Source organism: Anopheles moucheti, chromosome 3 (genome assembly GCF_943734755.1).
Source record: "Anopheles moucheti chromosome 3, idAnoMoucSN_F20_07, whole genome shotgun sequence".
Taxonomy (NCBI): Eukaryota; Metazoa; Arthropoda; class Insecta; order Diptera; family Culicidae; genus Anopheles; species Anopheles moucheti.
In genome coordinates this window covers 63,407,418-63,422,590 of record NC_069141.1, presented here as the reverse complement: position 1 = coordinate 63,422,590, position 15,173 = coordinate 63,407,418, and the positions used below count along the sequence as shown (strand labels likewise).

Genomic DNA, 15,173 nt, shown 5'->3' with positions numbered 1-15,173 from the left:
TCTTATAACTCAATTAATAAAGCGTTTTAAGCCATTTATTATGGAACAATTTTAGGAATATAAATAAAAAAATGAAATATTTTACAATAAATTAACATCAACTATTTCTTTTCTTTTCAGGTTTGTATTTTATTTTAAATACCCTTCAAAATACATAAAAATGCGTAAGTAATAGTCTGTTTAAATGAATTGTTTCTGACATTTATTGCTTCAAACTGTACTGTCCCGCAGTTCGTGGAAGACAATCTTGGTACAATAGTTTGTTCAACTTTCATTTTCCGAACGTTCCATGTGAAATGGTGTCTGTTGATTTCATGTGATGATGATTCAGTGGTTGTTTCCGCTCCGTATCGAACACTACCAACACTAGTAAACGGGCAAAGCGCGCGCGCTCTGTTGCTATAAACATCCGTTTCGGCCAAGAAATAAACGCAACGGAAGGGTGGTTTTGGTGGTGGTTTCATCAAGGGAAAATGCTCTCTCACTTTTCCGGCTGCACTCTCGCAGCAGCTATGCTGCTCTCCGTCGTCTCCCGATTAAATTTCATTTCGCTCAGCCCCCGAAGCCCCGGCACACTATGATGGAAAAATATCCTTTTTCGCACAACGCCAGAGAGCGCTGTGAGAGCGCGGGCCCGTTCACCACAATCAGCGCGGTGGCTGACGATGGCTCCCCAATAGCATAACTTGCCGGTAAAACATTGCGTTTCCACCAAGGAAGGAAGGAAGGAAAAACCAACACTACCAAAAACGGCATATTGTCGAACGGGTGGATCGGAGGGGGGGACGGCTGGCAGGACTCGCGCGCCCAGGGAAATGTGATGCAGCGCGCGGGTTCTCGGTACCGCTCAAAGTGTTTTCCCGATTCTTCTCGTGCGGGTGCAAAACTTGTTTATAGATAGTTTCAAAATGCAAATAATCATTACAGTGAATTCTTGGTGCTGTAAACGCTCCGCCTAACATTTGGTAATGGATTTTGCGCAAGCGACTATGGGTTGGTGGTTAAGGTTGCTGCTTAAAAATCAATAACCATAGTTTATTCTGTGAAAGGAAGAGTTAGACATCGAAAACTGCATCTATATGTGCATTTAGTTTGTATACGGCTGAAGAATATTTACCACGTCTCGTAACAGATGCATTGAAGATGCGGAGAGACTCGTATATGTGCGTGTGAGTGGTTGCAAGTTTGCATAAATCGAAGAACCTATAAATGTCATTCGGAACGTGTAGTGTAGTGAACTGTCGCAGAAAAGTTATTCGTAAAACATTTTATACAACACCGCTTGATGGGCTCTTTCCTTTCTATATTACTCATTTGATAAGTTAAGATTCAATTAGTCAATTAACGCACACTGTCTACACGTGCTATTTGAATGTTGGGCATTTTTATTACTTCAGTTTATGTTTAATTCAACTTCATTAACCTTCAGTTTGTATTATTTATCCAACTATTTGTATTATTTGTTTAAAATAAGCGTGCTTATAATGCCTGTTTGGGGTAAATATTCCTTGGAAAACATTAGACGCTTCGGTGGTGGTGTTTGGTTCCATCTGCCCTTCGCTAGATGGGTACGCAAAAAGTTAAAACCGTGAGCGAGAGCACCGTTTTTTTTTTTATTTTGCACAAGCGAGAGAGCGTGGGATCAACTTTCTCCAAAATGTGATAAATCAAAAAAGCAAAAAATGAAAAGTGAGTCACGGCGAAGGAAAAGAGCAGTCGCGTGCGCGCGGCTCCTGCAAAAAGGAGGCGACGACTTTCGGAGCATAATCGATAATTTTCCGACTCGTAGTTCACCCCATCGAGTCGGGGCCGTACTCACCGATATATATGTATGATGGAATTGGAAGGTGTATCGAGAGTTTTTCTCGCATGGTCTCGGCCTGAAGGGTTTTTTTTTTGTAGGTGTGGTTGTGATAGAAGCGAAGCAATGTTGAAACGAGAGGTAATTCTGGGAAAAGGAGTAACAATTCCAACGAAAGCTGTTGAAGGAAAAGGAATCCACTATGTGTCAGCGGGCGGCATCGAAATGCAACTCACATTTTCTCGTCGAAAATGGCAAAATGGTGTACAGAACATTTGTTGCGTAAAAAGAGAACTATTTAAATTTAATTTAAACAGAATAATGTTTTTAAATTGTATCGTATTTGCAACGAAGAAAATATGCTCAATCGTGTACGTCCAGATACATGTTAAACTTAATTTTAGAGGTTGGTTTTTTTTTTGTTTTATTTCACTATTACCTGACTTATGTCCTTTTTAATCCTTTTTTGTATCTTAAGGTAAAAGTGGAAGTTAGGTACAAACAAAATTCTCTCTGTTTTCTAAGTAAAAACCTGAGAGAAAACGCTCTCTAAAACAAAATTGCCCTTTTTGCCATCTCCACAAACGCCCATAATCGCGAAGAAACCCTCTCGCAAGGATTTCTGTCTGTGTGTGTTAGTGACAAGCCCTTCCAGTACAAACATTTAGATATCAAGACCGGCGCATAACACATTCCCTTAAGATGTGCCATCCTAGACGTTTTTGCCACTGGGAGGTGTAGAGCGGGCAAAAGAGCCCAATTGTTTCACTCACCCCCAAAATATGTCCCACTCTTCTCATGCGTTCCATGGCGATCCTGCGATGTGTAACGGTGGCAATATGCGCGGTTGACTGTGGTTTGTGTTGGGTGGGTGGATTGGATGAAAGAAGGCATAGCGCAACGGTTGCCCTTGTATTGAGTTACATGGAATTAGCCTTCAAGCTTTACCAAAAAGGAAAACACCCCATAATATACTCCGTCAGGTGATGATGGAGAGCAAATGTTAGCTATTTTTGTGCCACCAGTGCCAGTCGTTGAAAGGCTACATTTTTAGACGACAAATTTTGCTCTCTTCGCATGTCCTCATTTCCCTCCCCGGGGGGCGTATTGTGCTCCGTGGGACTTTGGAGTATATATTTACAACTAACCACATGATCTGCTTTTTCTTTAAGTAGAACTCTTTCATTTCGTGTTTTTTCGTGAAATTATTTGCGAAGTTGCTTCATGTTGAGATTATTTTTGTATTATTTATTGACAAAATGTTTTCATTACTCAGCCGAAGGTGCTTAGGTTTTTATAAGTTTTTTTTTGATTAATTTTTTTTAGTTCGTTATTGTTTGCTTTTATTTAAAATTTTGAGGGAAATATTCCAAATCAAAGATGATTTCAACAGTTAACCAATATGGCCTGGCCGTTCTTTATGAAATTTATCTAAAAAAAAAGGAATCAGCTTATAATTTCCTCATTAAACTCTTGAAAACAGTCGTTGTGTAAATGTGTGAGAAAAGTGAATCTGTGTCCAAACGAAATCAGTGCCGAATGTACAGTTTAACACCAAAGTTAGAGCATGTCCTTCAATTGTGATAGCAACACTTCCTCGCGGAGTCTTCCATTCGAACCATCGAACAAAATCGTAAACACAATAAATGAGGACGACCCCCATATCAAGGGTCAAGCTTTTCTTAACCTGAACATCAGTGATAAACACGAGGACGACAGATATGTCGAAATAATGTCCGCGATTGCCGCTGCCGAAAAAAGTGAACTGGAGCGATGCAACCAACGCAACCGTTGCGGGCAATACGCGCATGAAAGCACGCTCGATCATAAATTCGATCGGTTGCTTTCGGAGGTGCATGGTTTGCGGGATCAAATTGGCGATCGTATCGAGACGCTAAATCGTCGCCTCACGCAAACAAATCGACTATTTCTGGCCCATCAGGACTACGGACAACGCTCCAACCGGGCCGGTGATTTGTTGCTAATAGGCGTCCCGGCGACCCTGCAAGGCGATGGGCTGCGCGAGTGTTACGTGCGTATTGCCCGCCGGCTGGGATACGCGGAGAGCGAGATCCCGATCGTGCACATCAGGCGCCTCGATCTCGGACCATCGTCGTCGCCGGATGTTAAACCATCCCGGTACAGTATTGCCGTGCTGGACAATCTCACAAGGACTCGTGTCGGGAAGGTGCGCGCGGGCGCAACCGATCCTACCGTGCAGCCACCAGCCGTTCACGTGCAGTTTGTGTTTCGAAACGCGCGGAATGAGTTTTATCGCCGGTATCAGGAGGGCGGTAAGGCGGGAACTGGGTTGGCACTGCAGGATTTGGGTTACAGCGCATCGGACGGTCGAGTGTTTGTGAGTGAAAATCTAACCCGTGGCAACGTCAGCCTGAAGGCGGAGGCAATGCGTCTGAAGCGCGATGGCAAAATTAAAAGCGTGTTCACGGTGAACGGACAGATTTACGTGAAGCGAACGGTTGATCATCGACCCGAGTTGGTGACCAGCAGCGTCGATCTGTTACTGCTAGATGAAACGAAGTTGAAAGCAAACAAGTAAGCTTTTTGGAACATTTCTTTCCATATCTTTCCACCGATTTTTTATGTTCTTTTAACTTATTTGTACCACTCATATATATTATCCTGAAGAAGAAAATCGCACATGGTTTTCGGATCTTAATTATTAGGACGAAAATCCTTATTTTATGGATATTCCAATAGTTTCATGAAAATTATTTTACTTTACAAAACGAAGAATAGATAGTTGTTGAATAAACAGCATCAATTTATCGTCTAAAACTTTGCAAAAATTTATTTTGTCCATAAGTATGGAGATAATCGTTTTAGTACCCATAATAAAATTATGAATAAAATTAATAAAATAATATAATTTAATAATATAATTTAATATAATTGATAAAATAATTCAAATAGTTCGTTTTCTCGGTTCATTGACCATTCATTGGCATATGATATACAGGCAGTCCCCGAGATACGTGGTTCCTCTTATATGCGGATTTGGTGATACGCGGTTTTTGGAAATTTGACAGCTGAACTAGTTTATAGCATAAAATTTAAGCAAAATGGTGAAAAATTGGTCGAAAATACCTTTTATGTCACATAAAACTTTCGTTTCTAACTTATTTTAATGTAATCCTTCTAAAAATCGCATGATTCGCTGCCTTAATTAAATGCAGAGGAGGAAGTCGACTCTGTGACTTTAAAGTATAAACGAAATTGCACCACGATTCGATTTACGCGGAATTTCGAGATACGCGGATTTTTCCCGGGTTGTAGCGGTCCGCTATAATAGCGTATCTCGGGGACTGCCTGTAATTATTTTAATGTTCCATATCTTTTTGTTTGCTGTACTTTCCATTCGCTTTAAACAAATTATCAATTGTATTTACCTTATTGTACAAAATTTACTAAAATCCAGTTAGGTTTAGTGCTGAAGTGTTCTTGATCATATTCAAAAGCTTGTTGACTATTTATATTATTGGAAAATTGACTGTTTGGTAACATGTATTTGCAACTACTACGTACACTTTATTCATTACCGTTTCCTTGTGTTTCATAATACAACTCAAGCACGTTTCTAGACGTCCCTTTTATTTAATCTTATCGTGTAATACTTTGACTTTGAGAGAATTTTCTGGTCCATAATGTCAAGCAACACCGCAGCAGGTTTCAGCCATAACTTGGGTATTTTTATGCTATTCACTCAATTACCACACCAACCTACAGAAAGTGCATGCCTTTTTATAGTACTGCTGGCTTGTTCGCTTGTGTCTTCTAGACGAAAATCATGGGTGTAGTGAGCAAGCAAGAGAACTAGTTTTTGCGTGCGCTCGCGCTGTAGCGACACCATTATAATAATTTCCCAGTATCCTCAAGCATTGGGGCGCACTCCCCAATATTGTGCCAAACCCCTCCCCCCCATGCCCTGCATCGTCCTGCATAGTAGACAAGACGTATTACGATCGACCGAAATGTGGGGTCGGGGTGGCTCTCTGCAATGACACTCATTCCACACCCACCCACCGACAGGTATGGTTTGTGTATGTTGTGTCCTCGCAAGAAAGATGGGCCAAACCAAACCGCAATCGATCGAACCCACCAGAAATAGCAGAGCACCCAACGGCAACGGGCAACGGGTTGTCTTCGCGTCGTCTGCGAATGTACGCGGAGCTTTTCATCGGAAAAGAGCAAGATCAATAATAACTCATTTTATCGCCTTCCTACCGCAACCCGGGGATAGAAGATGCCCGATGCCCGACGGTGCCGTCTCGGTCCAGTGGATGCAGAGATGATGCTGGGCGGTTATGCATGCAGTTTCCATTAAGTTCCCACGAATATAAAATTGATAATATATTAAAGTATCCCAACGCAACGAACGCAAACCATCCGCGCCCTACTGTCGGTTTTTGTATATTGTCTGTGGAGACATCTTCGTCTTCTAACCGCAACCCCTCTGGACACTGGCTTGCTGCTGGCCGAGGTGCCGAGAACACAGGAGGCGAACATAAAGTTGCTCCAGAAGGGCATTGGCGAATGGAAATAGTCTCACTTTCCACTGCTTCCCGTGGGTAAATCTTTGACCTGCTATAAACATTCGGTGCGGTTTCTCGCTTGGTTGGTGGTGGCCAGTACAAATCACTTTGGCGCGTCTGGCATCATTGAAACCCGTTGATGTGTTCAAGCGCTGTGAAAACAATATATTTGATTTTGCAGCAAGTTGCTTTACTTCTTTCACAACACAATATTTAATGGAAGTCTTTCTTACTGTTATGTCATGTCTTATTATAAGACAATATTCTAACTTTGACGTTTTTTTTTTCCTTTTTACAACGCACTTTTTTGTGATCATTTTGTGTCTGAAATGAATTGACACCTGTCGTGGGTATGATTAGGGTTCCGTGGAAATTGTTCTTCAATATTGGAGTATTTGTTTTTTTTTTTACGTTATCAGATACGAATTTCGTACAAAATGGTGTAAATTCCTTTAGGATTTTCCCATTTTCTAATCCTCCATCCATCGCATACACCAAACACAAACTTTGCCTGTCAACAGTTGGGAATGTTCATTGCCAGCAGCAGCAGCAGCAGCGCCAAACGACGCGGACCCAGAGTTTGAGCGTGTACTATGTTTGCTTGTTGGCAACCATTCCGCCCGCGGCATAAATATGCAACCACCCTTTTCGGTTTGTGCCGCAGATACTCGCATCCTTTCCGCCTGTCGCTCTGTTATCATCGACAGAACATTATTGCTGGTCGTAATGATTGGGCGTGGCAAATAGCAAGATGCTAAAACCAAACCGATTAACGAAAGGTGGTTCGAATGGATGGTTTAAAATTTTCATTCTCATTACTGTGGTATTTAGAAAAGAAAGTGAGTAAAGGATTCATCATAAATCTTTAAAAAAGAATCAATAATATTCGTATGTTTGCAACATGATTGTTACTAAGTTTTATCATTGATTAATGCTATTATATGATATTTAAAGAAAAAAAAACCTTATGCAATCGGTCGAAAACGACGCATTCCACCAAAAAAGATGTATGTTACTTACCCACTTGTGACTAAAAAATGTACTAAGTAATTAATAAAACATTACGTTTCTAGACGAAAATCGCTTGGTACTCCCTATAGTAGATAGTAGCATCCCTTAGTAGATGTAGCTATATATTGGCAGGGATAGTAGTCAGTAGTAAGTATACGCTGTAGTTAACGTAACTCAAAAGCTCATAGTCCGTCCGCTCGATATCAAGAAACCGCGTGCGAGACTTGACAATTTCAAACGCACTCGCGAGATCTTCCCCACAGACCCAACTGCTCTCGGAGAGCTTCCGTCCTCGTGTGGTAGTGTGGGAATATTCGGAAGAAGCAAAAAAAAAACAACCCCATCAATTTCATATTTGGCCCCCCTTTTTTTTTGTTTTTTTTTTTGCTCGCAGCTCATCCCCTAAACGTTCACTCAGCTCCCGACGACACTCGTTATATGAGCGAAAAGTGCTCACGCCCAAGCGCTTCTGTGCTGCTCTTTGAGGGTTCTCTTGAATGCCCCAAATCGCCCCCCCCCCCGCCCCACTTCTAAGGCTGTGTGTGTGTGTCGCGTTGTGTTTTTTTGTGTGTTGTTTTCTTTCTTACGAGGTACGCAATACACGCGGTGCTCTGCGCGCGGCGGCGATGACCTTGTGGCGGTTCGAGCAGTTCGTTGAACCTGTGAGTGAAACGCGCGCGCCAAACAAAAAAAAAAAGGCTAGAAAAGAACAAAATAATACAAACACACAAACACGCGGTCAAAATGTGTAACCCAACCAACATTCGCCGTCGCCGAAATCAAATTGGGAATCTGTCGCGCGCGTTTAGCTACAGAAACCACCACCAGCCCCACCCGTTGCGTATACCTCCTCCGAACGCCCTTTTGATGTGTGTCTTCTGCTCCAATCCAGAAGATGTGCGCGGTGTGCGTGAATGTGGGCTTGTGTGGAGCATCGGGAAGCAACGGGTTGGTTTGTACCGCCAATGTGCACAACGCTGTGTGCACGTGTGCGTCTTGATAAGTATTACAAGTAAGCCACAGCGCGTGGACAATGGATTGATAAGTAAGCAGAAGGTAAAGAATAGCATAGCATCACCTTTGAATACATCATCTTATGCCTTCTTCTTCTGTTCTGTGCCGCTGGTCTCAAATATCCTTGAGATCCTTGTCACTAAAACTACGAACAGTTGCAAATAAAAAGCGGACTGACCTCCTTTAATCCAGATCACAGGCTATCGGAGCCCATTTTTAATACTCATCATTCGACGATTAACCCGGCCCGGACTCAACCTACCAGAACGTGTCCGGAACACTTTACAAACGCTCTTCGGTTTATCCGTGCGTGCCGCATGCTGATCAGTGTGGCGCCGCAACGATTAAATACATGATTGGTGATGGTGGTGGTGTGCTGGTGTCGTCGTGGTGTCCCTTCATGGCGCATTCTTGGCGAGCCTGTGATGTATTTGTGTCCGCTGCTGCGGTCAGCACACTGAGCTCCGTCACACGTGCTCCATTTTATCTCAGCTACTACCACTGCCCTGGGGCGTGTTGGAGAGTGACTTGATAAAAACAGATTTTTTGGGTGTTTTGTTCATGTTTTTTTTTCTTTAAAGAAAACTTAACTGTTTTTGTGGTTCATTATTCGTTTGTGGACGTTTGAATAAATCCACCATTTTCAAAGTTGATCCAGAAGAACAAACCCGCTAAGTAACGTTGGCTAAAAAACCCTGTACATTTTACCATGCTTTATATTATAAGTCATGGTTTAAATAAATGGTTTTCTAAAGATGTAACTAAACATATGTTTATTTTAAATTGCTGGAACAATTAATACCTTTAGTTCATACAGTTAATATTAATCTTATAGAGGGTTTGAAATGCGATATGGAGACGCTTGGTCCCTCACTTTAAATGGTCCATGAAAATTACCAAAACAAAAGTTTAGTAATGCAGTAATCGGTTATCATTTTACAACTTATTTTAGAGTTTGAATATATCGGGTTACGCGCTGATTATCTACTATGCCATTAATGTGGAAATTGGAAAAATAAAACTTAGGTCAATAAGTTCATTCACTGTATAGCGCTGTATAAGCAGTTCCAGAAGTTATAACTGTATTTCTTTACAATTATATTCTTTCAAAACTATAAATTGTATCTACTATCCTACTATGTACTATCCTTGTATTTTCAAACATCCAAACTGTTCAATCCATCCTTTTTTATTTGGATGAAAGCTTATATAGTAAAAAATAAAGTTTTAACATTTTGTGAACTTTCTTTAATCTTTAATGTGCCTATTTTTTTTAAACAAAGTAATTGACTACTTGGGGATACATATTACGATCAGTTCTATCATGAGTATTAGCTAAATCGATTACAAAAAGCAAACTGAAACTGTGCCTTACAATTGCTGGGGATCTGTTCGAGTTTCGCTGTGAGCGTTGCCGTGCACCACCGCGTATGTGCGTCGAAATAAAGATATTCAAATTGGCCATAGCGGTCTGTTTAGCATACAGCCGTCTGGCAGTGTTAACGTGTCCGGGCGGTCTGGTCGTTTTCGATAGCGTCACCAGGAGCAGCTCTCTCGCTCTTGCCCTACACCGACGGCGCGAACTTGACGGAGGCAGTCGTGCACACGTATGGGAATGGGAAAGAAACAGTAACAGAAACGGCACAGGACAACGTGATAATGGCGTTGTGGAATCGGCGAGTAGTTTCTAAGCGCCATCAAATCACCGAATTGTAACTATCCGAAAAAAAGGCACGCGTCTGTTTGTGTATGAATTTTATGCGTACCATTACCATCCTCAGCGCTCAGATATATTAAAATAATCTACTCGACACTCATTTCTTCTAGACCGTTTTTTGGTACGAGAATTTATACATGAAGTACATAAAAGCTTGATCGTGTGTGATAATACAGTGTTTCTTAGCACAACTCCCAATTGTCGCCATTAATCTCAATACCGTTGCTTACGATGTTCACATGTTTCTACAATCTTTTTACGTCTTTTTAGTTTGTTTTAATACGAATGTTATACAAAGAAGAATATTTGTGCAGTTTTAGTTATACCTACGTACTTGAGTAATGCTCTCTGATGCCTTAAACTAGTTTTTCTGGAGTTAGCCTGAAAATTAAAACTTTGAATATTTTCCTAATAGAAGTTCACATCAGTTGTTGGACAAATGTCCAAACAAAGTTTTCCTTCATCTGCCTGGAATGTAAACCAACCTTTTTGTAAACAAAGATCATTTGAAATCAATGAGGATAGAGTTAAATTGTGCATGATATATTTGCTGTAAATGCTACGAATTTACGGTTAATTTAACTTAACGAAGATTGAAAGCTTTAAGCAGAACCAAACCAAAATTCGTCAAATCTACACGTCCTGGCCGTCCTTCTTGAATAAAAAAAGTTCTTAAAATTTTAGAAGAAACTTAAGATATCGTACATAAAGTGCTGTTCATTTAGAATTCGGTCAGACAATTTTATGTATAGTAGCTCCACCAGTGGTGCTATGTGGAACTTTTTGACATTTATGTGTAGGTATTGGAGCACTCATTCAAGTAGTGCAATAGTTTTTGCAAGTCCGTGCAAATTTACAGTTGTGGTTGACCATGGAACTAGAACGTCGTAAATTAATTGTGCACACCCACTTAGAAAATCCAACTTTGTCTAGGAGAAAAATTGCCAAATTTCCTGAAATTCGCCGCTTCTTCAGTTGGATGTGTATTAGAACGGTTTCGGGAGTGTCAAAGTACTACTAGAAAGGTCCAACAAAATCGTCGATCAGAAACAGTGGATCGTAAGCTGGACGGGAAGGTGTTGAAGACGTTGAAAGCTAACCCTGGATTTTCCGATGGGGAAGTTGCAAAAAAATCGGTGCCAAAGAACAGTGTCTGGAACAGTGTGTTTTGCCTTTCATCAAGGCTCACAAAGGCCCAGTAAAGTTCTGGCCAAATTTGGCATGCTGTCACTACAGTCGGAATGTAGTACAATGGTACACCAATAACAACGTGGACGTCATCGGCAAGCATTTGAACCCACCAAACTGTCCAGAATTCCGGCCGATAAAACAATATTGGGCGATAATGAAAAGAAAATTGAAAAAGACATGCAAAACCACCAAAACAGCCTCACAACTGGCATGTTAATGGAAAAAAATAGCTGCTAAAGTTGCTAAACCGGTTGTGCGGCAGCTGATGGGAAGCTGATCATCAAAATTATAATTTTTTGCTTATTTTAGTAAAAAAGCAAATAAAAAAACCTTTCATTTCATGTGAAAATTATACTTGTATGTTAAAAATGGCCCATTTACAGCTTGTGATGAGTGACCGAATTCTAAATGAACAGCACTTTACCTATGGTATTATAGACATATTCACATGTGTTCCTTGGTATGTTCGAGACTGCACTGCAATACAAAAATGTATAAATACTCCTATTTCACCAAATTGCTTTAATTCAGTATATTCAGACGCATTTTATACGAATCATTTGCGATAGTCTGATACGTTAATGTTTTTTCGTGTCTTAAATAACGTTGAGCTCATTGAATTCATGCGCCGCCTTCCTATGGGATGTTAATGAAATGGGTGGTTTACATGTTACCATCAATCCTTTCTTTGCCTTCTATTTTCTCTTTCTTTCTCTTTTTCTTTCTCTCTCTCTCTGTCACGGGCAATCCTTCCAATGCTAACTAAGTATATCCTTGAGAAGATTGTTACCCAGAACGAGACAATCGAGAGGTCCTGCATGAAGCTACAACGAACCAGCCACACGGCTCCATATTTTCTCGTGCTGTCGGCAATTCAGGCCAAAAATGTAATTATCACACTTTACTGTCAATTCCACCAATCATCGTGCGCGCCCTGTTGCATATCGATGCGTTCGCATTTCACGGTACACGGCGCGGTCTTTAGCGCGCTCCACCTGCCAGTGTGCTGCCAGGGGCGAATCCTTTTGGGGCGTCCGGCCGGATGCACAATCATCAGCTGGGAAAATGAACTGTTAATGGAAAACAACGCCCCCGAGGCAAATGGCACTGATTTCCTTACTACGATCTATAAGCGCAAGAATTGGCACCATGAACGGCAAGGAGTCCTTGAACAAGATTAGGCAATTGCACGAGAGGCGGCCAGCGTTTATAAAGCGTGTATGGTATTGTGTGTAAGTAATTATAAAAGTGTTTTTAACTTAATAAAATTTAAATTCAAAATTTAAGTTAAGAAGATTGATATGAAAGGGAAAAATATCTTGCAAACGGGAGCATCTTGTTAACCTGATAATTCTGATGAGAGAGGTACATTGAAAAGTAGTATGTGGTTAGCTAGATGTTAGCGTAGCACTTAGCTATAGCTGCTATTTAAACAGCGGCGAAACAAGTTTATATACACAATCTACATTGTAATTTAAAAATTGTAAAGAACCTTGCGTCTCCATCATTCACAATATGTTGAAAATGTTTCAACAAATTCACGCACTAAGAAAAGAAATATATTTATGCATTATAATCAAAAGGTTGATTATATTTTAAATATGTTTAGCTTAATTATTTTCTCTAATCAAAGCTTTATTTTATTTTATTTCCTCTACAGGTAAGTGTCCATGGCGAACATTCTTAAACCATTTTTGATGTCCCCTTATGATGCGTAAGTAAAACATATTAATGGAAGTTGTATTGTGATCGTTTCTAGATTCCTGTAAATATTGATGAACTTTATTGCTGACGTTTTGTGAACTTCCACCCTTTGTTTCGATATCTTAAGGGGAATTGATATGTTAAGGGGGATTACATTTGGGTTAAAATACTCTTTTTATTAAAGAAGAACTGCCATACTGTATTGCTCATAGCTATTGGTAACTTAATCGCTGGTTCAATTCACATTGGTTGGGAGACATTTCCTTCTCTAGACAGTGAAAGGGTAGCTTATCCCGGCTGGCCACAAAAGTCTTCAATTGTTATGAGAAAATATTGATCATAATTAATGATTTTTGTGATTATATTTTTTTTTTGTTCTTTCTTTGCAAACACAAGGATTTTACTGAAATTTGATCACAATTGTGAATTTGCGAATGTATATACCGTTGCTTTAAGGCGGACATTTTGATGATCATGACCATTTTTACTGTTCAGTTTATTATTGTCGATTTATTTTTGCTATTCTCTTCTCCGTGATCATTTCTTATACATTTCTTAGCACGCTTAATTATCTAAACAATTTATAAACGTATTACATAACATTAGAAATAATCTTTTGATTCAAGCTAGTTTAGAACGTTTATCGCGTTCCTTAACAAAACATGCCTTGCAGCCTTAAAAACAGCCCAAATAACGCGTTTGTGGTGTATTTGTTGGACGCTTTCTTGTTCTTCGGTTCATTTTTCTTGAACACACCAATACACGTACGCCTTCAATACGCACACCCACAACCCTACACGATGAAGGCCGTCTTTACCTTAGCCAGCGTGTGTTATTCTCTTCTGTTATGCTTCAGCCTCACTGTAGGCTGTCGCCCTGGCTTTGCATGCATGTACCGTCGTCCGTCGTCCGGATCAGGTAATTTCTCAGACCAAAACCCGGAGACCGCTCTGATCCTTCCAGGAATTTCATCCGAAGCGAAACGAAGCGCAGCATAAATGCCATTGCGACGCCGCTTCCTTCTTCCCGCACGATTGCACCAATTCCCCCTCTCGCCCGGCCCCGCCATTCCGCGCTGCCACTTGCATTTGAGCGTCTAACGCGGCGTTTCTCGTCGGTGGCAGAGGAGAGGGCTCTCGACCAATGCATCCGAGGAGAGATCCCTGATCACGCGCCGCGTATATGTGCGTGTGCATGCACACTTCCGCGTCTGGTTTTTGGGGATTTTTGTTGTTGTTCGCTTTCTGGCTTGTTGTTTTCGTCTGTCGATCGCATCTCGGATATGCGATCGTCACACTCTGGCATGTTTGGTGGTCGTCGTCACCAGTCTTCGCTTTGGTGGTCAAAAGCACTAGGCTCCGACGGAGGGAGCAGCGGGCTGCGGACGGGCTTACGGGGCTCAAGGGGGTTTCGTTTCGTTTTCGTTTTCTTTGGTCCTTCTTGTTTTACCTCTCGTTCGCACCTCAGCCTCCTTCACCTTTCTTCCCCGCTGTGTCCGCTCGGGGTTCTTTGAGGCCGACGATTCCCGTTATTTACAGCGCCATCAGCATTGAGACCTTAAGGATACGGGAGAAACGTTTCGGGGTGTATGCATTCGCGCTTACTCGCTGCCGCACGTTGGTGTTGATGCGATCGTACCAGCTTTTGAAATGATGTGCGTATACCCAGCCGAGCCAAACCTAGCCACAGAATGCCTCTCGGTTACGGTTACGCGCGCTTTTCTTGCGTTCAAAACATCCAAACTTCCTTCGAGCGCATCGTACGACGGGATGGAAACAAACTTCACGTTGAGCCATGAGCTGGCTTCGGGATCGTGTGGCGTCGTGTGGCTGTGCGAGCTTTCAAGAAGAACGCAACTGAAGCTTTCATTTCTTGGCGGGAAACGGAGTGTTAATTGATGAGTTTTTTTTGGTTTTGTTTTGATATTTCTTTTGTCAATTATTTTCTTTGCAATATTGTTTGTTTAGTTGATCTTTTACGAGAAGATTGGTGAGGAGTTCAAAAATTATATTTCTTTTATTTTCTTTTAATAAACTCATTAGCAAATCATAGAAAAATCTTATATATTTAACAATCTCTTTATTACTTCTTTTGTGAGCCATCTTTTGTTTGTAGCGTACACGAGCGACGCGTTCATATGATGTGCAAACTCGCAGACGGAAGGAATTTGCTTTACGGTCGA

The 15,173-nt window shown here is 41.1% G+C and overlaps 1 protein-coding gene across 2 annotated transcripts in view; it reads left to right on the top strand.

Annotated features, from left to right (window-relative positions):
* LOC128305946 (serine/threonine-protein phosphatase 4 regulatory subunit 1-like) overlaps positions 1-15,173 on the top strand; it is a 125,488-nt gene that overhangs the window by 67,531 nt on the left and 42,784 nt on the right. The window contains exon 1 of one of the 2 annotated variants that reach the window (XM_053043588.1): positions 3,369-4,357. The exons of the other annotated variant lie outside the window; for it this stretch is intronic. Within the exon in view, the coding sequence (XP_052899548.1) occupies positions 3,369-4,357 (989 nt within the window). Of the gene's footprint in view, positions 1-3,368; positions 4,358-15,173 lie in introns of those variants that run through there. 2 annotated transcript variants of the gene reach the window in all.